The sequence below is a fragment of the Mytilus edulis genome, chromosome 5, assembly GCF_963676685.1.
Source record: "Mytilus edulis chromosome 5, xbMytEdul2.2, whole genome shotgun sequence".
Taxonomy (NCBI): Eukaryota; Metazoa; Mollusca; class Bivalvia; order Mytilida; family Mytilidae; genus Mytilus; species Mytilus edulis.
In genome coordinates, this window is record NC_092348.1 from 35,238,276 (window position 1) to 35,262,859 (window position 24,584).

The window sequence follows — 24,584 nt, forward strand, 5'->3', positions numbered from 1 at the left end:
AAAGATTAAATATAGCCATGGAGTTTTAAAATAAAATTCTTGTTTTTATCCCAAACCAACTTATGATATTTGTTGATGATTAATTTTTATTGATTGTTGATTGCTTTATGTCCAGTGGCAAATATTTCACGATGGTTCTGGACGAGAACAAGTTAACAATAAATACAACAGGTACTAGTAGGTCTTTTAATAATAGAGGCCCATCCCGATGATGATCAGGGGGAATTTCGACTTCCACTGGAAAATAAAGGTATATAAGTAAGGGACAAAAATTTTGCCATGCAACAAGAAGAGTTGTTGCAAGGGTTCTTAACAGAGATCTTGTCACTCTATTTACTCGAGGCATTGGATTAAACCTCGATATATGCATTCTGACAGGACGTAGCTGCAAATTTGATACATCTTTCACAGCCAGACGGACGCCCCACTTTAACAAGCTTTTTACTGCCGATCGGAACAGGACCAAGTGAGCATATTTCTATTCCCAACTCACCCTTGGGGCTTATGATATTTGTGATAGGGCCCCTTGTGATAGCATAACCGAGTTTTTTATTAGGTCTTGAATTTGACTACAACTTTCTGTACTTAAAAATGATTGAATTTTCAGTACTGTAAAATAATTAAATTTTCAGTACTGAAAAATGACTGAAATTTTCAGTACTGAAAATGACTGAAATTTTCAGTACTGAAAATGACTGAAATTTTCAGTACTGAAAAATGACTGAAATTTTCAGTACTGAAAAATGACTGAAATTTTCAGTACTGAAAAATGGCTGAAATTTTTAGTACTGAAAAATGACTGTAATTTTCAGTACTGTAATCAACTTTTTCCCAACATTACTGAAAATGATATAAAAGTTAATGTACTGAATAGTGATGTTTCCTAAAAGTACTGTTTATATAGCGGCATTTAATGTACTGTTTAGTAATGTTTACTAAACTTACTGTTTATATAGCGGCATTTAATGTACTGATTAGTAATGTTTCATAAAAGTACTGTTTTTATAGCGGCATTTAATGTACATGTAAACGCTAGTCAAATTGTTGGTAGTGTAAGCCATGTATAAAAGTAAGCTAGTGTTAAAAAGAGGCAAAAGATATCAAAGGGACAAAAAAATGTTGAAAGTTTACAAAAAAATGGACAATAAAGTGACGAAAAACAAAAAGTGACAAACATGAGTCTGCAAAAAAACACACATAAAACAAAATTTAAATAAATGTTTTGTGCTCCCTGAAGGTGAGAAGATCCTGCTCCACACATGGCGACACCCTTTGTGTACATAATGATAATATTAATAGGGAATAAGTTAAAATAAATTATGTCACAATAGGTATGATTAATAACATAATATAGCTAAGATGAACAAAAGAATTTAAAGTTTCAATCTTTTTGGCAATAAATTGTCATTTGATTTTATAATGAACAACATTTGAATATTGAAATTTAGGGGCCTAGGAAACCTTTCAAGCATTATGACCTATTATTTTTAGTACTTTTAATGCATGTTATAACCTGTATTTTGGTCCTCCAGAGATTCACAATTATGACAAACATGACATGTAAATGCATGGGCTAGCTAGGATAGTTTGTTTACATTGATTCTTTCATTAGAAAGCTTGTATTATATTTTCAGGTAATTTTGGATGTTCAGAAGAAGCAATAACAGTGGCTGCCATGACACAAATACAAAATGTCTTTGTTACTCCCTCTGGTAACAAATCTTCTGCTGTAAGTCTAGTGTTTATACATGTATGTTCAAATTGCCAAAAATATTTGTCTACCGTTTTTGTAGTATTGAAGCTGAATTTGAATTCTATAATTTATTTTATGCAGTATTCATGCAGATTCTTTGAAAAGTTTTGATATGCATTTGGAGTAAGTGGCAGATTTTAAGTACTGTAAATTTCAAATTTTTGCAATATTTTTATGTTTGCAAAAATTTGACAAAACTTTGAATAATGTGAGTATTATTTGTATGCACCATAACCTGAAATCGCAATAGTTCATCCAAGTTCATGTCTCAATCATTTAGCACATGCTTACTGAATTCAGCTTACATTAGACCTGGAATTATAAATATGGTTTCTTTAGGCTTTGCAAAAGGATCATAGGGTAGAGATTCATTGTAGGATTTAACTCATTTTTTCTGTAGATTATTGATGTGTGAATTGTACTGATTTACTCCTGGCAAACAAAAAAAAGTTCAAAAGGGACTTACTTTTTACAGAGGTTAAGAAAGCAGTTTTGGTAAAATGGTCAATTGCAGTGTTGACCAGGGAAATGTGAATGGTCCAATCATATTGATATTCAAGTATTTGTAGATATGCAAATCATTATATGAAAGAAGAAAAAAATAACATGTTTTTAATTTCCTTTGTAGGCTAGATCTAGAAGGAAATTTTCTGTAGAAGAAGGTGACCATGTGACCTTAATTAATGTGTTTAATTCATTCATCAAGGTAAATGACTTTTGTTATTTGATTTTACATGAATATCATAAAGAAGAGGTGATGTGATTGCCAATGAGACAGCTCTTCACAATGGACCAAATGACACAGAAATTAACAACTAAAGGTCACTGTACAACCTTCAACAATGAGCAAAGCCCATGCCGCATAGTCAGCATGAAAGTCCTTTTTACACTGTAAATTTATAACAAATGATACATTTCTAAATGATTGTTTGCTCATATGGGATTTTCAAATATTCTGGTAAATATTACCTGTCTTACATTTTTTAATAAAAATAATATATGGTGGCTTCAAATGAATAACATAACCTCCAAGTAAAGAATGTAAAAGGAATGGCAATTTATCTCTATCCTATCTTTCTTAGAATTCTGGTTAGATGATCTTTGAAATTCTAGAGCATGGAGCACTGCCTTATTTCTTGTTGGTTATGTGCTTGTGTAAACTAGCTTATACTTCAACTAAATGTGCACAACTATTGTAACCATTGTGTACCCCACATATGATAGTAGGAGTGGTATTTGTTTACAAGTGAATTTGTTATTGCTCAGGACTTTCCAACCTAAGATCAAATAAATATTACAAAACGGCTCTCAATAAGATAAGAACAAAATATACCACTAAAAACTTTGCAAGACTTACAAAAATAAGGAAACATGGTATTATTGACAATGAGACAAATCTTTACCAACAACCAAATGATGTAGAAGTTAGCAACAATAGGTTAATGCACGTTCTTCAACAATGAGCCAAACCTGTAAACCTAACAACAAGCTGGTTATACAACATTTATCAAACAGCTGATCATTATTTCCACATAAGTCACATACTAGTATGATGCTTCAGATTCTTTAGTTTTTTGAAGCTTTGCAGATTGTTGACACAAATAATAAATAAGTGCATTTGTTTCCATTGAGAAAATTCCTATCTTATTACTAGACTTTTAAACAGATATATTTCATCAGTAAGATTAAGCATAAATAAATATAGTATGATTGCATGTAATTAATCCTCTTTTTTTTTCTTTTTTCTAACACCTGAAATGTGATAATTTTTTTAAAATTTATTTTGATATTTGTGAAGTGCAATGCTAAAATAAAGTAGGTGTTAGAACTGACATGGTTCGGATGAAACTCAGGTAAATACATAAACAATGCTACCTGAAGTTAGCTATTTTATGTAGGCATAATTGATTTCATTACCTCACTTTTTATAAGCTCATCTGGCCCTATGGGGTAAGTGAGATTTTCTGATCGATTGTCGTCCATTGTCATCCCTTAACTTTTACAAAAATCAACATCTCTGAAACTACAGGTCCAAATTTAACCATTCATGGTCATAATTTTTATTTCAAATCTAGTTTTGAAATTCATCCAATGGGTCACTGGCCAACCTTTAAGGCAAACATGCCTAAGAATAGAACACAGCGGTAAATTGGAAGTTTTGTTGATAATCTTAAAAACTGCTATAAAAAGAAAAAATCTGATGAGGCGGATATATTTTTTTGCCTTTTATTTATTTTTTTACCCTTCAAGTACATTTATATGTTTTGCCCATTATTCACTATTTTGTAACCCCAGCCAGACTGCTGTATTCACTCAACATCGTAAGATTTCTTATTTGGTATTTGTAAACATTAAGTACAAAATTGACAGGTCAGCATTTTATATCTTGTCTGATGTTTAATGTTTTTATTACTATGTGGTATTGTCACAGACTTCAGTATGTTGTAAAAACCAGTATTCATTTTAAGCATAACCATATCAAGGAAAATATCAATGCAATAGATTATTTATTCATAATCATTCTATTAACTTATTTATAATAATCATTCTATTTAAATAATTTCGATGTGTTGTGGTTGCCAATAAGACAACTATACACCAGGGAACAAAAAATGAGAATGTAAACAACTTAAAGGCACTGTATGACCTTCAACAATGATCACAATCCATACTAAGTTTGAATTCATATGATATACCCAATATTTTATTTATATTTATTGTAAATATAGCAATTGAATGCCGTAATGGCAATTTTTAAGGGATAAAAATCCTAGTGACGTAACACATTTTAAAGCTAAAATGGCATACCTACTTCATCTGATAAATACCTAGCATTCATATTGCTTAAAAATTATGATATATGTATTAGATTTTGTAAATATGATTTTTTTCAAATTAGTGAAACCTAATGAACAATTAAACAGTTTGAATGTTTATTTAGTATAAGAAGAGTTCCAAATGGTGCCATGAGTATTTCCTGAACTATAAAGGATTGTGTAGAGCTGTAGAGATTAGACATCAGTTAGCCAGAATCCTGAAGAAGTTTAATGTACCACTGGTTTCTTGTGGAGGTAGGTGAAACACATTGTATATTATTGGAAAATATGTTGAAGCTAATTCTATTGCAGCAAAAGAATTGTGAAAATCATGGAATGATTTTAGATGTCAGAGTCAGACATACAATATATGCAGTCAAATTTTTAAGTCTACTCTAAAAAGCTCACCAGAAGTGGGAGAAAAATCTATTAATGAAAAGAGGACACACCTACTTATTTCAAGGTCAGAGGTGGGAAGTTAGCTTTGATACAATATCCAGCAGATTGTGATGATAAAATGTTTTTTTACCCTATATCAGTAATGTAAAAAGTTTCTCCATACAAATGGCTATGTACCCTTATTTAGGTCTACTGCATTATTCATAAAGGTTATCCTTGCATCCAGAGCATACTGGCCTTCTAAGAGATGTAATCTTTGAATTGAGGTTCAAAATGTATAGAGTGGAACAATAAGAAGGTGACCTAACAAGACACACTTAATAGAGTTAAACTTTATAGTAGTTTTGACTGTATTCCAAAGCATGTAAAAGGGTATTACCTCATATATCAATCTGATTACAGGTGAGTATTCACCTTAGTAGTGCCCTTATTATCAATCATTGTGTAACAATGTGCAGAAAGCTTTTTTTCAAGAATCCTGAGATACATTAATTTGTTTTAGCCAATATGACATGAATGATAAAAAGAATTCTGCAAACTTCAGGTGTTCAAGCAGAAAGAAAAAAAATTGACACACTAGATAACATTTCTGACATCTTTTAATCATTTAAGAAATACACCTAAGGTCAAAAAGGGTGTATTCTATATTTGAAAGTTTTATAAATTTTATTTGATTTTAAAGATGTTCTTTTTCACGGCATAAAAATGTATTATCTTTAAACTGAGGAAGTGGCAAATCAACAAGACACGTTTTGTTTTTTAAGAAATGTTTGACACATAGCCGAGATTAACCTTTTCTTGGTTCTTACAAGCGCATCTGTATCACGTGGAACGTACATGTTGATTCAGAAGAGAGAATATTGTTGTTCTGATGTGAAATGATTGTCGAATACTGTTGGGAACATATTTTGATTAAAGTAAAGTTGTTCTGTGTATATCATCAAAGATAATCTTGATCTATAAATATAGGAAGATGTGGTGTGTGTGCCAATGAGACAACTCTCCATCCAAATAACAATTTATAAAAAGTTAACCATTATAGGTCAATGTACGGCCTTCAACACAGAGCCTTGGCTCACAACGAACAACAAGCTATAAATGGCCTCAAAATTACTAGTGTAAAACCATTCAAACGGGAAAACCAACAGTCTAATCTATATAAAAAAAAATTTAAACGAGAAACGCGTATAAATTACATAAACAAACGACAACTTCTGTACATCAGATTGTTTAATTAAGTTTTGATATCAGGCTTTGCCATCAATTTGCCATTTCAGAATTTAATGCATTTTGGGTAATCTTTTCAAAAGCGTCAGTGTTCTCCTCGGGCCGTTTTAGCGTCGTGGTACCGCGACGCTATATGTTTTTACCGTGATGCTATAATAATTCCCGCGACGCTATAATTATTTTGAAGATGCTATTTTACTTGTCCTCAATTTTGAAATTTCATCTATTATCGATTATGATCATAAACATTATATCACCTTTAATTGTAATCCCTTTAAGTCGGACACTACAGGCAATTAAGAGATTAAATAGCTAGGTGTTAATTGCCCTCAGGGTGATAACTGTTTGGATGCGAATATCCCAAGCTGACACTTAGTCCACGGTTTTTTAATTTGTTGGTTTACGGATTTTCCCCATGAAAAAGTCGGGTCGGTCGGTCGGGGAAAAAAAAGAAAAAAAATCATCTTTGAAGACAGAAAAATATGCAAAATCAATATATATTTCACCTTTCTAACAATATGTTTGTTATGCCATTTTATCATCATTTCTTAAATTTTAATTCAATGAAATATTATTGCTCAGCTGTTATAAACATCGCATGACATTGTCTAATAAGTTACAGTAAAAAAAAGGGGGGTGCACGGACAAAGATGAAATTAAATCGTCATTTCAGAAACAAGAAAAATAGATTCGCGAAGCTCTTAATCAATTCCAGAAAACTTGGTGAATAATGATCTTCAAGCACGAAAACTGATAAAGAAAAAAAATGTAAAAACGTCGTACGAAAATAAGTTTCAACACACGTGTCAAAAACCTAATAGACTCGTCCATTGGAAAAACGAGATTATCGGGTCAATCTGTTGTCTCGCATTCCCGTTTTTTTATCCAAATGGACGATAATTTTTTTATTATCTATGAAACAAGAAAATTCCAAATGATTTGTTAATATTCAATACTTCAACTTGATGCCTTCAACCTATCCACATTTGGACAAGTCTATTTCTATGAGATGATGCATCTTACGGACTGATGACAAATAAGGGAAACGAACTTATTGTGTAATTGGTTTTAAACACAAGTTTCGTTCCGCAAAATTATTTGTGCAAACGACATTTCAAGGTTAGTTATTAGGCACTGGCTACGGTTACATGGAAATGTAACAATAATAAAAATATTATTGTTACATTGGAGACTAAATACCGGAATGCATGGTCGGGTAAGGACCTGATTAATTACGAATGTAACAATAAATATTGAGGCTACGGTTACATAGCGTTATTGTTACATGAACTTGAAACAGCAATGTACGATGGGACTTGTAATATGTACTAATTTATAAAAATTGATGACGTTTATTTTATATTTACAATACATACAATTTCTTTATTTTTGAATTTACAAAGACAGTTTCTACATATCCCGAGTAAGTGGTTTTGGAGCATGTTTTAAGTCCGACGCATTTTTGATGAATCCACTCCAAGCAGCCATCACATACCAGTGATGCCGCATTACGAACGTCTGTATTGCATACCGTGCAATTCTATTCTGCAATATTCCTTTTAGAAGATAAGGCAATCTTTAATGTTTGCCATGCTTCTGGTGAGAAATACTTCCTTATCCGATATTTTGGTTGAAAGCATGTGGTATAGTTTCATGTCGTCTTTCAATATGATCGCACTGCCGTCCATTACGGATTTTAGGTTTACCTCAAATTTCAGTATCCAACTTAGCAGTTAGCAAACCTTGCTTTTGATGTATCATTTTTTTCAGAGTTTGTTCCTATAGCTGTAAGAAATTTTGTTTCTTGATATTGTTTCAGTTTCGTATCAAACGCATCCCAAGTTTAAAATTTTTCATCCAAAACAAAATTGGTAATAGGAATCTCTTCATCCATTGTTCAAAGTATAATGACAGTAATAAGAGTAGATGTGCAGTTCAATACTTAAAAAAGTGAACACTTTTCTCAGCCCAAGTTCTCAACAACAAACCATTTTTCGCCTTTTGCACTGCTAATCTTAAGTTGTACCTTTAAGAACATCAAAACCATTAATACGTAAAACTATTTAAACGCCATTTGCTGAATAATAATATTTATTATTTATCATTATTAGAAGTATAATTGTTTAGTACATATGAAAGAATTAAGCAACATAACTATAGAAAATTTAAATTTAATAAATTTAGCGTACATTGCTGTTTTTCATGTAACAATAACACAATGTAACCGTAGCCTCAATAATTATTGTTACATTCGTAATTAATCGGTTCCTTACCCAACTTTGCATTCCGGCAATTAGTCTCCGATGTAACAATAATATTTTTTTATTTGTTACATTTCCATGTAACCGTAGCCAGTGCCTAGTTATAATGATAATTGATTTGTCTATATTTAAAAACGTAAACTGGAAGTTTTATTTTTTCACAACAGCAAGTGTTATCAATTTTGTTAGTGATTAATGCATTTCATTTCATAAAAAAAAATTATTTTAATTATTTTTCAGGGATAATGCATTTCTTAGGGTCGGCGGGAATAAAAAAGCATGAAAAGTCAATTTTATTTTTATTCTGGAAATCGGCAAAATCGGGTCGGCGGATCCGTAAACCAACAAATTAAAAAATCCTGGCCTTATGACATGACTAATACCACGGCACGTGTCTGCAATCACCAATTTCGACATGGAAAAATGCAATCACAAAACAATTCGAAATCTACGTTTTGTATTACGAAATTTGCAAAGATTGGAACGATTATTATTTTTTTTAATAAAAGGTCGTTTATTTGTGCAACTCTCCAAAAATTACTTTCTTTCTCTTCCGAGAGCGAGAATTTTGGTTTAGAGCTAAAATAAGTTTAATACTTCTTTCAAAAGTTATCATAATTGGCTTAAGTTTATGTTTAATCTATTTAATGCATTAAAAGCGTCTTATTCATTCACAATCTCTTGTCAAACAATGTTTATTCTCGGACTCATTTTCGTAAATTTTTCCACGGCCGCCATTGCACATTTTTGGGAAAACTACGGATCGGAACCGGACCAGATATGACAAAAATCCGCATTTTCACGATAATGACAACAGATCGAAATAATATACCAAGAGAGAAAACTACGCATTAACAGACTTAGTATTTGTTAGATAACTTTGTTAAAATTACATATCATTTTGATGTAAAGATAAGAATCAACTGGGACTAATTGATTGAGTGCCATGAAACAATGAATTTCATAAACAAAACAAAAAAAGTTTTTAAATTGATTTTTTTTTTGATACTTTTTCTACTTTATCTTTACTTAATATAATATAAAAAATAGTTAATTTTGTGTACTAGATATTTAGTTTTGTATATATACAGCTTGCACTATAATGAACCATTCATTCATTTGACTTATTGTTGGGTAACTGAAACCACATATTTATTTTTATTTGGCACAAGAGGAAAAAAATAATTCTGTAACTATAAATGAATAAAGAAAACATAAACTGAAACAACTGTTTTTGTGGTTATAGTTTAATTGTATTCTCAGTTATGAATATATAACAATATAAACTAATACATATAAAGGAAAAAGAGCATCGACGCGACGCGACAAATGACATTAAAAAAAATACAGTTAATTTTTTTTTTACGCAAAATGTGATGCTATCCAAAATTTCTGGGGAGAACACCGAAGCGTACATCAAAATGTTGCGATTGGTTTAAAACTTTTTATACAATTGAAATTCAACCAATGACGTAACGTTATTATACGCCCGTCAAAATTTTGACGGGACGTATTATGGTGTACAAATGTCCGGTGTCCGTCCGTCTGTCTGTCTGTCCGGCGTAAACATGTCGCACTGTAACATGAGAACGACTTATCCAAATTTCATGAAACTTAATATAGTTGTTTCTCATGATGGTCAAATGATCTGTATACTTTTTGGTGAAAATAAGATTTAAACTTTTTGAGTTACAGCACTGTGTAACTAAAACAGGGGTGTGTTTTTTTCACATGTCGCACCGTATCTCAAAAATGATTCTTGATTATGGCTTAAAACTTTAAACACTTCTTAGTTATATTAATCTTAATATCTGTATACTTTTTGGTGATGATTGAAAATTTAATTTTTGAGTTATTGAGTATTTTGTAAAAAAGGGGGAGGGTTTTTGTACATGTCACGCCATATCTCAAAAACAATTTATGATTATTGCTTAAAACTTTTCACATGTCTTTGTTATATTAATCTAAAGATCTGTATACTTTTTGGTGATAATTCAAAATTTCGTTTTTGAGTTACTGAGTATTTTGTAAAAAAGGGGGAGGTTTTTTTTTATATGTTGTGCCGTATCTCAAAAACAATTTATGATTATTGCTTAAAATTTTACACACTTCTTTGTTATATTAATCTAAAGATCTGTATACTTTTTGGTGATGATTCAAAATTTCATTTTTGAGTTATTGAGAAATTTTGTTAAACAGCAATGAACAGGGGATTTTTTTTTTTACATGTCGCACAGTATCTCAAAAATAATTTATGATTATTGCTTAAAACTTTACACACTCCTTTGTTATATTAATCTAAAGATCTGTATACTTTTTGGTTTTGATTCAAAATTTTATCTTAGTGATATTTAGTTTTTTGTAAAAAAAAAACAGGGTGGGGGGTTTCACATGTCCCGCCGTGTCTCAAAAACAATATATGGTTATTGCTTAAAATGTTTTCAGAAACTATATATGATTATTGCATAATACTTCCATACAAGACGTCGGCCGTATCATGCGCTCATGGCGCAGCTGTTTATTTTTATTTTGGTGTACAAACAATGATATTACCCATAGTCCTTTAGATTCTGAAAAGGCCAATTGATTGATTGTTCCTTGTTTAATGTCCAGTGACAAATGTTACATTTATTTCCCTGTAAAAAAACAGATTAGTAATTTTAATAATACAATAAGTAGTCTAGTAGAGTCTGCAATGAAATATGGTTAGAAAAAAAGTTCAAAATTCGCACTGCCATTGGAAATTAGAGGCATACATGTTCAGTTAATACTTAAACTGAGCTTTGACACAGATTTTGACAGCCTTTTTCCTTTTAAAAAACTCAAAACTCTCGAAATTTTTATCCAGGGAAATCAAATGGTGAGATATTTCATTATTATATGCAAATGTAATTGTTGTCAAGTACATAGTGGGTAAGAAAGAAGTTCACAATTACCTTTTCAAATTTTCTATCAAATTCATTTTAAATTTTTACTGACAATATCAAAAAGTACTAGAAATAAAAAAAAATGTATGAACCTAAAATAGGACAACAAATAATTGTAAATAAGTTTTTTGAATAAATAGCGTTACTTTATTAATTAGCTCTTTAATTTCACCACTCATATGCAGCTGATAGCCAGCGTTAAACAGTTTTAAATGAATTATTGAATTACAACATCATTTTGAGAAAATTAGGTTTAGCTATAGATAACAATTGATAAATCTGGTTGACATTCATCTGAAACCCTGCAAGGCATCACTCACTGAAATCTGTCGTCAATTTCCCTATTAAAATAAACAAGAGAGTGGGTATTAGGTATAAATTGATTAGATGTTATGTAAATGAAGTGCAGATGAAGGACAATTAACAACTCCAGTTGTTACAGTGTGAAATGTACATTAATTTTGCATTGTGGGTGTTGGTGGAGAGCTGATTGATAAGGCCAATTAAAATTAATTGATAGATTTTCATCCCCGCCCGCCCCTCTGAAATCGTCCCGCCCCGATTTTTTTTATTTAATAAAAAAATATGATTTCCGGATTTTGTTCATGTCCGTTACCGGGAACATTCGATTATTTCGTTTCATTCAAAACTTCCTCTTTTAAATTTCGGTTTTGTATTTCTTCGAGTAATCTAACGAAAATGATCAAGTTGACATATTGTGCTGGTCTCTGATGACAACATCATCTACCGAGAATTAAGATAGATTACGAGAAGGGCATGTATGAAATATTCGAGTTACGAGTAAAACGCTGTGTCCAAAAACGCAAATTGCGGTATGTTACAAATGTGATTCAGTAGATTATACGTATTTTTTTTAATTGATGACTGTGTCAGGAAACTTCGACTGTGAATGATATCCAAAACGCAAGAATCGTGGAACAAATTGGTACAAAAAAACATGACTGGATTAAAGAAATTGACACAAGCACGAACTTGTTAGATTTATGGCCGTATAATGAACAAAAAAAGTCGACAAACAAACGCATTTTATTATAGCACGTATAGCAAGCCGTTAGATTTACCCATGGCTGTCGTTTTTTTTTTGACAAACAGCAAACACTCTCTATCCAAACAGGGACAATATCCTCAATGTAGTCATTAAACAACAACTTTGTTTTTGGTGATGTTTTACATCATAATGACTTTCAACACTGAGTTTTCATTTTATTCTGTACTCATAATACTTGTGTGGCATACAATTGTACCAATACATGTACATTTTCTTAATTTATGGGGACTACAAATAATTGCTTAGAAAGCAAAATAAATTTGGTGTAGGTATAGTGAAGAGAGTATTTCTCTTCGTTTTTGATGTTTCCTATAAATAGGTTTCTAAAGGGGCAAATTTACATGTACATGTATAACAGTGGTTGCAAATTAGATATTTATTTAAGAGTTTGAAAAATTAAATATTATGATTCCTTATAGTCCCTTATACGGCATGTATATACATGACGTAAGCTTATTATCATAATATATTATAATATATATTTTACACTTGTTTATACCTCGCGGTACGAAGAACTCGTGACAAGAGGGTTTCATATGAAATAAAATTTAAAAAATAAAATCCTCCCACCCACCCCATTTTTTTAAAAATTTTGGATGAAAATCTACTAATTAATTTTAGTTGGCCTAAGGGAAGTTTGATGGAACATGGAAAAAGGAAATATTAGAGATTAAAGGATGAGGGATCTTGTTAAATTAGGTCAATCATAACTGCTTATAATTATTTTAGCTCTGGGTTTATCTTTCAAATTAATTTCGGTTCATTGAATTACATAAGAGATTTGATTGCCAGTTTTTTAAGATTATACAGAAGAGGAAGTCAGGTACACAAGATGTCAGAGAAGATGGCATGCTACAGGAAGTTTTAACTATTCTTTTTTTTATAAGTTGGTAGAGCACATTAAAAAAACTCTGTTCCTTGAACCTAGTTGACTTTTATATGTCTTGATGCTATGTTTAGGTTGTTGGGTTGCTGTATAATTGATGTATAACAATACTATGAATTCATTTAATTTTATCCATAACAATTTTCGTGGATTCAGGAAAACTTTTTTTCTTGGATATTTGATTTCGATAGTTTTGCCAAAGTCTGCATACATTCCTATAAAAAATTTAATGTAATTCATTGGACACTGGAATTCATGGTTTCCAGGTTAACGATGAAATACACAAAAATTGGTATCCTACGAATAATAATGAATCCTGGATACGTATACCTTACTTCTCTTTTTCATCATTAGCGTAAAATTCTTGGCTAAAATAGTTGTAGAGTATTTCCTCATATTACGCTGTAGTGAGTGTAATGTAAATTGAAATGTCTCTTTTTGCTGCTATTTTTTTCTCTTAACGATAGTCTTTGACATTTATGATCGCTATGATGGACGGCCATCACACACCTGTACGCCATTATTTATTAAAGGCATATATACTGCAGTAGGTATTAAGTACATTTTACTTAACATTCTTTATTTAATGAGAGGAATTTGTCTGTAGATATTACATCAATAATTCTCTAACATTTTTAAAAAGTTTTATGACCAGTGTAAATTATTATTAGATTAGATCATGGTGACCTACTTAATTAGTGTTAATTACAAAGAGTATATTGTAGGTAGTATGGATGCACTAAGGTATTGTACTGAGGTATAATAATAGATACAATGTTTTTCCCAAAAGCCACAAATTTGCTCATTGCTATTCACTAGATATTTAACATATGATATGATTGTTTAAACATTTATTTTCATGGGTTAATATTTTATGGTTTTGTCTATTTATTTGATTTCATGGGGATTAATATCATTGAGTTCAAGTCTGGTTCAAGTATGAATAAGTAATTTCCTTGTTGGTTAAAACTAAATTGGTTTTTATTTGAATTATATAAATCCAACAAAAATTTTTGCTTTGATACAGTATACATTTGTATATATAATAATTTTCTTCCAAAATTTGGCACTGAATAATCATGATTTAAGAAATTATCTATGTCTGTTAGATGAAACAAACAGTGGCGGATCCAGAACTTTTCTTAAGGAGCGGGGTGGCCTGCTGACTGACCTAAGGGGGGCCACTCCAGTCATGCTTCAGTGATTTCCTAAATAATCAAACATATCCCTTTTGTATCTTCCACGACTCTTATTCATGTTTTGTTTTAACTAATATTACAAGACATAAATAAAAATAGTTGTAGAGTTTGTGGGGTTCGATCTTCAGTTTTCTGTGTGGTCTATTGTGGGTTGTTGTTAATGCTTTTGTTGCCCCTTTCATCTATTCTTCCAGTTTCTTAGCAAAACATGTACTTTTCTTGATAAAGGAATTAACAGAAATTTGTTTTGAAAAGAACAAGTCCTTTCTCCAATAATAGATATGCACAGGGCATGGTAACTTCATGCATTTATTGTTTTAGTCAGACACTTCTGTGTGATGTATGATTTAATGTCCTACTTGTTACATAATAAATTAAAGAGAAATTTACAACATATGAATTTCAAATCATTTTGGGAATTAGACAATTTGTGCAAATATGCAATTGATCAGCATTGAGGAAAAAGAAGACAGTGTTTGCAGAATCAATCTTGATTATGCCAGACTATATGATGTAAACATTTCATGACATTTTTGGTAAATACCCACAGGTACATATAACAACTGTTAATGTTATAACTCTGGTGTGCTGAAATTAGACAAATAAATCTGACATGCAATAGAATTAATGAGAATTCAAATTATTGAAATGAATAAATAAATCACAATACATCATTCAGAGTAATATATATTGATATTGAAGTAGAATTAATGAGTACAAGTGCAACAACCTCTTGATTAGATCACAACACCATAATCCCTGTAACTTTATGTACCTTTACTACCTCCCTACAGGAGAGTAAATTGTTCTTCATGCCTGAGGGACTTTTTAGCTGAAATGATGCGACCAATTACTTTTCAATCATCTGAATCACTAATGTAATATGCATCTGTCAGTCATACTTTTCTTACATATCTTCTTTAAAACAAATTTGAAAAAGATTGCTCTTCAAATAAAGTACTTAGAATGGACAATTGGTGTTTTCTAAGATCACAGTGTCAGAGAAATTACCAAATTAAGGAGAGTATTGAACTACAGCTAGCAAAAGTACATTGTATGGAAATATCTGTAATATTAGTATATTAATGGATTATAATTTCTTGCATTTTTAAAACTACTTGAACCTGTTTCACTTTGTTGGCTAGTCACAGAGACCTGCATTGAAAGTCAACAATCAATTCAATTCTGAAACTTTTTATTTGATATCAGGTGGCCTCGAAGCAGAGTTCTGAAATCTTTTTTCCCTGGGAGGTCCTGTAGAAAAATCTGCTGGTCCTTTCTATTAATTGATTGCAAAATACAAAAATTGTGTCCGTCCTTTGCAAAATTTTGGTGGCCAAAAGTTCTCACCACTACTTTTTTGAGATCTCTGCTGGATGGGTTATTATCATCATTATAGTTACAGCTAGTGATGTGTACAACAGAATGGAAAGATTTCAGTCAGAGTTATTACTATCTTATAAACAAAATACAGAAGCGTGATTTTGATGTTTTCATGGAATGAGTAAGCCTCTTTCTGTTAACTTTCACCCAACTTCAGGAAAGATCGTACCCCGTGACGAATCAAGCAAGATTTAAAATAATTAAAATTGTTTAGAAACATCTTTTTCTAAAGTATAGCAGGAAGAATAACAAGTTGAATTTGGCTGTGATTTTGGAAGGAATATGCACACTTTGACCTCACACATGGCAACAAAAAGAAGTAACTTGGTTCAATCTGTCAAATAAAACACAATAGTATATGGTCTAATTGGTACACAATAGTATATGGTCTAATTGGTACACAATAGTACTTTTTAGAAGTAGATGCCCTATGCTGATCTGTAACACGTTCTTAATCTGTCAAAACTTTCAGTTCATAGAAGTATTAGTATGAAGAACCCTCATCTTTGTTTTCATATTCTTTCTAAATTGTAATCTAATTTAACTAGCCAGACACTGACTGTGCCATATATGAACAATGATTAGAAAAATAGAATACTCAGATGTTTAATATAATGGTACTTGATCAAGTACATTTAAAAAGTACTTGACCAAGAAATAACATGTATGATATTTTAAAAAATGTACCAATTAGACCATATGCTACTGTGTTTTTGTCTGTGTCGTTTCCGTTAGTTTGATCATGATGTATCAGTTATATAGGCCATTATCATATCCGGACAGTGTTGACTTAGATGTGCAAAATACAATGACCTTAATTTTCCCATACTGAAAAAATCATAGTTGATAATTTCAGACCTTTACTGTCTTTTTTTGTTTTTAACTGCAACAGTTTGATTCGATAAAACAAATTGGTATTGGATCAGATATTTTTATGAGTTGCAATATGTGGAGAGAAACACTTAAAATTAAGTCACAGTAACAGGAAATGTGCAGAAATGACAGGAAACAGTATTCATTTGTTGTCAGTCTGTTAGTCTGTCAGTTTATCCATCACTTTGGTTTCCATAGAGCCAAATCATCAAATTTATATTTGATTGGAACCTTACTTGGATATATTGATACTTTTTATTTTGGGGTCAATACATCAAAGATCAAGGTCAAGTTCATAGTAATTTAATGAAGACTGAATTTTGTGCAGAATAGTGGTTTCTGGTTGCTAGATCTAGGTCTGTTTATTGGATCGCAAAATTACTAGTATACACCTATTGACTGGGTGTGAGGGTCATAGCAAGTTTGTTGTTCCTGAGATACCAACTATTGCTCGAGGCAAAGCGGAGAGCAATAGTTTGTATGCGAAGGGACAACAAACTTGCTATTAACCGTACTACCAGTCATTAGGTGTTTTATTATACTAAACAACATAGTCATATTAAGTGTACATATATCATCTGAAAGAAAAGGAAAGTGTCAAACAACTTGACATGCAAAAGATGAACTATACTTTTTTTTTTTATTTTCATTTTATCGTGTTGTATTCGTAAATATTTCACAAATTCAATGAACAATAGAAATACTTGTGTGAAACTTTCCGTGCATATAAAAACTTTTAACTGAAGTATACAAAATGCAAATAAAGGTTTAGAATACGACGAGCAAACCATATTATAAATAAGGTACTATATTTTAGATCTTAAAAAATGCACGCAAAGATTTTCTTTCTATTTTATAATTGCTTCTTGAAAGTGAAATTGCAATAGACACTCACAGATAATACCGTTTACAATATTATAGTTTGACGTTGCCAAGCACACAAATCCTTAATTTAAGCAGAAGAGTCAATGAAATCATTATTGTCCAATCAAAAATAAGCATGAAAAAGTACGGGAAAGATGATTATAAAACTATTAACCGGGGTAATAGTCTATTGAACTATTGACTGGCAAATAGTCTGTGGAATGAAATAGCACAACTATTTCATTAATTTTTATATAGAAAAAGCATACTGAGGTATAATAATATATATTATATATGGTTGTATAGAATGAAAGAAATATCCCAATTTCTTTGGAGGTCACTTTAGGTCAAGGTCATATAGACGAAAAATAGATTTATTTAAGACAATTTTACTGTTTAAAACCAAAACAGGAAAGAATAATATATTTAAGTAATCAAAAAACCTATGCTGTCAGATCTCTTGCAATAAGCTATTCCCCTATATATGGGGGTTGTCGGGTATGAGAATTTGCATACTAAAAGTAACCTGCATTAATTGATTTAAATCACAAATCTTAAAATTAATGAACTAAATATTTTGATTTAATTGTTTTATAAGACATTAATAATGCTTAAAAACTAAGTCACAGTTGATGATGCTATATATCAAGAATGTTAACTTATCAGTGACAAATATTCAAATCTTTGTACAACTTCTCTATATTGGTGTTATTAATGGTGATTAGGTATGAAATAAGGGGAAGTTTTAAAGACAAATTGTGTCACGTTCTATGGCTGCTTCAGCCTTGTGGTTTGTTTAGGATTATTATGCTATTTTAGGCCATGCAGAAATTGTTCATAGATTTTCAATGGGGATGCTATTGAATGTCTGTTTTTTTTTAAACTGTGTTGCCCTCATTTGCTTCATTGGGTTGCTGTCTAGTTGATGAATAGCTTGATCTTTACCAATAAGCAAATGACTTTACATGAGATATGGTAAACTACAGTAAACAAAAGCATAATTGTATATAGAGGTCAGAACAATTTTTAGCATGGCCTAGTAAAAGTCATAAGTAATTGCAGACAATAAAAGTACTTATACAAGAAATGAAGACCGTAATTTAAGCAGATTAACCCAAGACAATATATTGAATTATAAGATTTATTCAGTTGAGAAATGTTATATTCAAATTAAGAAGTGTTACTTGTAACAATATTTGTTATTACCAGGGACATTTTACTTCATAGAATGTATGAAATGGATGTACCATAGATGAGATGATGATTAAACATATCGTGAAAGTTGATATGGATTTCATTTAAGGACAACATTATAGTGACATTGCAGTAATTTTTTCCTGTGGGAAATTGTGTAAAAGCTGTCATGAGAAATGACATTGTTTTGCTTGTTTTACAAGATTTATACCTAGATTATTTGATATATAGACATATTTTTTGCTGTGTTTGAATTTTTCATGATTAACTTTTGTTTAGTTATCCAGAGGTGGAAATTTTAAAAGTCCAAGATGGTTGATTAAAATATGAAACTGATGTATTCAAAGAATAAAATGTTTGGTGAACTGTCATAACATATAAAGTTAATGTTGATTACTAAGTACTTGGTATTTTTTTTTACCCCTGCAAATGAATTTTTGTGATAGATCAATTTGGTAATTTTCTATTTTCTCCTGTTAAAACTTAAAGCAAATGGACCATTGTATAATGTCTTAGTATATATATTCCACTAAAATCAATATCAGATATGATGGCTAAAAGAATTGATTTACATTATCAAATTTTGTTTTAATTTTGTTTTTCTCCATGAAATTTTTCATTGGCGAAAAATCAAAATGAGTTGGTTATCTCCCATGAACCCATTGACCTATAAGAGAAAAAAATTAGTAAAGTGAGAAAAATTGCCGGCAAAAAAGGTCATGTATATGTGAGTTTTCCTGACCCAATCTTTATATTTACTGGCTTCAGGTCTATAAGGGCAGTCAATGAATTTGAGTTATGGGAACAATTTAGGAATTTTATTCCTAATTCAATTCCTGTAAGCAATTCAGTAAAGGGTAGGAGAGAGAAAGTTAATTGATATATCAGGAAAAATAAATTTAGGTGAAAAATACTAAGACCACACTTTAAAATAGACACTCTTAATGGATGTATCACGAAAAAAGTAGTTGGAAAATACTTAAAGGCCACACTTTGGTTTTTATCCTACGCAATGTTTTTTGTTATAAATCATGTAGCAGTAATGTTTGCATCAAACTATTTGTTCGTAGGTAGAACGTCATCAAGGTGTATGAGTTTGTTTTAAGACGTAGACTCCTTTATTTAATTAAAATACTATCATTCTTGTTTGATCTTGAAACATTAAGACATGATCACGATATTAACAGTCGGGGCACTTAGCGAACTCCATAATATTATGGAATTCCGTAATTTTTGTGGAAAATTAAAGTTGTCTCCCTTTGACTAACAGGCTAAATTTAAGATGGGAGATAACTATATTTTGAAACTGATTCTCTAAAAAAAAAAACAAGGGAGACAAATGAAATCTATTTATTGTTTTCTTAACTACAATGGGAAAAAATATATAATAACATGAAGGGATGTTACCTCGGTGAAGAGTACTCGCTCGGTAAAAACATTTACAAAATGGAAACACAAAATTATATCCATTTTATGTATTGTGGGTCGTTGTCTTTTCATTGTTTTATATATATGTAAACTGTATATTATGTATAATGTTTTAAGCCATTGGCTCATACCGAGGGCTCATATGGGCGTAAAGTGCTTTTCAATAAAGAATTTAAGGACTTATAAACGTAAAACCCTCAACATTATAACAATGGACTAGATAATATGAATTATATACCATATAAATCATAATTAAAAGCTTATTTAATACATGACATACATGTTCTTATTTTATTATGTAAACTGACAATTATCTAATCCAGTAATAAAGTGATATCTATAGAAAAATTATTACTCAAACAACAGTATTAAGGGACCGTAAAAAACACATTTTTAAAATAATCAACAAAGGGGTGATGTTTGAACTAACTGATGATCACTGATGACTTTAATAATTTTCTGAGGATCGACATAAGGTGCATTGAATTTGTCTGATCTAAAAGTAGTATCTTGACAACTGTGCCTGGGATGAGGCTAATTCTCAACTTTATTTGTAACTAACAGTCCTGCTGATGAAAATATATGCTCTGACGGTATAAATGGAGAGGGAATGACTTAGATTAGCTTAAAGTGTAAGATTTTGAAAACTGATCTTGTTCATGGCATACCTCTGTTTGGGAGAATTTTAAATGAGAGCTAAGCGGAAATATTCGATTCGTATTTTAATTATCGAAAAATATTAGATAGTATAATTGCAGGACATAAATACAACTATTGACAAATTGTTGATGCAATCACATTGACGTATGCGTACATTGTATCTGTTTCCATATGTGTGCTATAAATACATTATAATCTGCAGAGATATATAAACTGTGTAATTATAAATCGTCTAAGCTACAAAATATTGTGTTTTATCAATGAAGTGAAATACGATACTAATACATCTGTGTACTGTAAGCTACAGTAACAAGGTATTTGATTTTTAATGGCTCAAGTGCATCAGGAAACCTCATTATAACTAATGATAGTTCAACGATTAGACATTTCTCTTAAGCTAGAGGTCACATTGGTACGCTGATCCCTCAAATTGCACTTGCCACTTTAATATATAATATTTTGTGATAAAAGTTTAGAGATTTATAATCGCCAACTATGGCAAGCCGTTCTCGTCAAAACTATGTTTAAACCCTTTTTTCGAAAAAAATACACACTGAGATTTAAAAACCTAAAATAACACACTGAGAAATCGAAATTACACACTGAGATTTAAAAAAATAAAAAACACACACTGAGAATTCAAAATTACACACTGAGATTTTAAAAAGACACACTGAGATGAAATAAATTGAAAAACACACACTGAGAATTGTTAATTACACACTGAGATTTCAAAAATACACACCGAGATTAATATGCAAATTACTAAGGAATATTCATGAGATGAATAATTCAACAGATAAATATCTTGATCTCAAGAACTCTTGTCATTATAATGAAATGCGATTCCTTCAACCAACATTCGTAATAAATTTCAAGACTTAACATCGCTCATATTCATAAGTTTGTTGCCTATAATTCAGATCATTACTACCAGTGTATTGGGATGATTTTTTTTTACTTAAAACCGTGGGTCCCTTTTCAAAGTCTTCCAACTGTTTCCTTGGTTTCGCTAGTTAATCTTTAAATTTTTTTATATTTTTGTTACGTTTATATGCTATAATAGACACTTGTGTAAAAATTTCACTGCATTGTTTTGCAGTTTGTTCCAATGTTTTCTTATAATTTTAATAAAGTTTTTCACCATTTGGTTATATTTTGTAATAAGAGTAAGTGTGTATTTTTCTTGTTCTTGTATTTCTAAATTTTTTTTATTAATAATTTGGAACCAATTCGAAGGACTAACGAGTTCTGTCCCCTTGTTGTTTAAAGCTTGTAATAGATTCAGATTAAGTATGCTAATTAGATATGTGCGCATAAATAGTGCGCACAATTCTCAGTGTGTAATTTTAAATTCTCAGTGTGTAAATTCAAATTCTCAGTGTGTGTTTTCAGTTTATTTATTCTCAGTGTGTCTTTTTGAAATCTCAGTGTGTAATTTTCAATTCTCAGTGTGTAATTTTCAATTCTCAGTGTGCGTTTTTCATTTTTGTAATCTCAGTGCGTCTTTATGAAATCTCAGTGTGTAATTTTTAATTCTCAGTGTGTAATTTTCAATTCTCAGTGTGTAATTTTCAATTCTCAGTGTGCGTTTTGAAGTTTTTAAATCTCAGTGTGCTTTGTTATAATTCTCAGTGTGTAATTTTTTCGAAAAATGGTTTAAACATAGTTTTGACGAGAACGGCTTGCCATAGCCAACTTTGAAAACAGACAACGCATCATAATACACAAGCGTAGATATTAGTTATAAATTATTATTTTTGTTTTAACTTTAATTGTTAATATGCTTCTGAAGGAAAACAAACTAATCGACGACACAAAATAAAATAAAACTAAATTAATCATTTGAAAAAGTCTATATAATAGAAAAACACTCGCAACAAATTTATGAGTTTGTTTGAATGTTAAATTCGTTTGATTTTTTTTTTTTTCGTATGTTCTAACCTCGAGGTTCTAACTTTCACGGACTTCAACGTGAAAGGTTGCTGGAATTTAAATTAAATTTATAATCAATGCTAAAAGCTTGTGAAATACTAGAACTCTTTTCTTCTCGCGTTTGTTTGAATTATATGACTAATGTTAAGGCATATTCAACTAAACTGGGAAGCAGCGCTGTATTTTGTTTACGTGCTAATGTACATGTAGATTTAAATAGTTAACAAAACTTAATATGACTCCGCGAGCACCACAGTCTTTCCTCTGACATATAATACAGGGGCGGATCTAGCCATATTAAAAGCTTTAAGGGGGGTCCCAACTCAGGACAAAAGGGGGGGGGGGTCCAACTATATGTTCCCATTCAAATGCATTGATCGGCCAAAAAGAGGAGGGTTCAAACACTCGGACCCCCTCCCCCTGGATCCGCTAATGTAATAGTTCTTATTAATTGCCTCGAAAAATATCACTCATACGAAAGATGTCTATGCCAGCACGAAACTGACGGGTCGGTTTGAACATGACATGACACATTTAATTATATTGCAATACATGTATTGTAATCTTTCTGTTAACATAAGCAGTATTGTTCATATGTTCAATTAATTTATTATACTTTTCTAGGAGTTTTTGCTTAATTTCATTCTAATAATACGGTAGAGAATTAATATTTCCTGCAGGAAAAAAATGAGTAACAAGTCGACCTTCAATATTATTGCATTCATCACACAAAAGAACTACAAACAAGCTGTCCCAAGTCAGGATCATGTAATTCAGTGGTTGTCGTTTGTTGATGTATTACATATTTGTTTTTCGTTCATTTTTGTACGTAATTTAGGTTTGCATTGTTTTATATTTGTCATTTCGGAACCTATTATAGCTGACTATGTGGTATGGGTTTTGCTCATTGTTGAAGACCGTACGGTGACCTATAATTGTTAGTTTCTATGTCATTTGGTCTCTTGTGGAGAGTTGTCTCATTGGCAATCATACAACATATTTTTTATAAGATAAAGTTTAGTTCATGATTTCTGAAATCTTTCAATATCAAGAATCACTTACACAGTGAAAATTGTTTTTCTTGAACTTGAGGTGAGTGATATTTTCCCCATATCGAAGCCCTAACTAATATTTCATGTCGAGTTTTTAGCATTGCATACTGAAAGAGGAAAAAAGGAATATTGCAGCTAGACAAAGTCTTTCAATTGCAGCTAGACAAAGTCTTTCAATTTTATTTATTCATTCATTGTCTGCACTGTAATGAAAGATTCGAATTACCTCTATTTTCACTACTGTCCCGGAATATTGTGCGAGTTAAAACAACACAAAAAAACGCCAGTTTAATAATAACAGGAGGCTCAAAATAGCCTGTGTTGCTCATCTTGGTCTATATCATATTAGACAAAGACACACTTCAACATTGTAGACGAGAAAAGTATTATTAAATGACAAAAACAGATATGTTTTGTTTTTTTTTATCTTATATTGGCGGTCATTTAAGTCTGTTCAGTTTCTCTCATTTATATCTTATTTAGGACTGAATGCTTAAGTTTCAGAGATATAAATCAAACACTGCATCCCCGCTTATTTACTATTTAGCCATTCTGCCATCTTGGTTGATGTTTGGTCAATGGATACATATTTTTGAACTAGATACCCTAGGGATTGTTTATGCAAAGTTTGTTTTAATTTGGACAAGTAGTTTCAGAG

The 24,584-nt window shown here is 31.0% G+C and overlaps 1 protein-coding gene across 4 annotated transcripts in view; it reads left to right on the forward strand.

Annotated features, from left to right (window-relative positions):
* Positions 1-24,584, forward strand: part of LOC139523548 (probable ATP-dependent RNA helicase DHX35) — a 197,147-nt gene that overhangs the window by 54,388 nt on the left and 118,175 nt on the right. For all 4 annotated transcript variants that reach the window (XM_071317654.1, XM_071317656.1, XM_071317655.1 and 1 more), the window contains exons 20-22: positions 1,635-1,729; positions 2,382-2,459; positions 4,695-4,824. In XM_071317654.1, the coding sequence (XP_071173755.1) occupies positions 1,635-1,729; positions 2,382-2,459; positions 4,695-4,824 (303 nt within the window). The remainder of the gene's footprint in view (positions 1-1,634; positions 1,730-2,381; positions 2,460-4,694; positions 4,825-24,584) is intronic.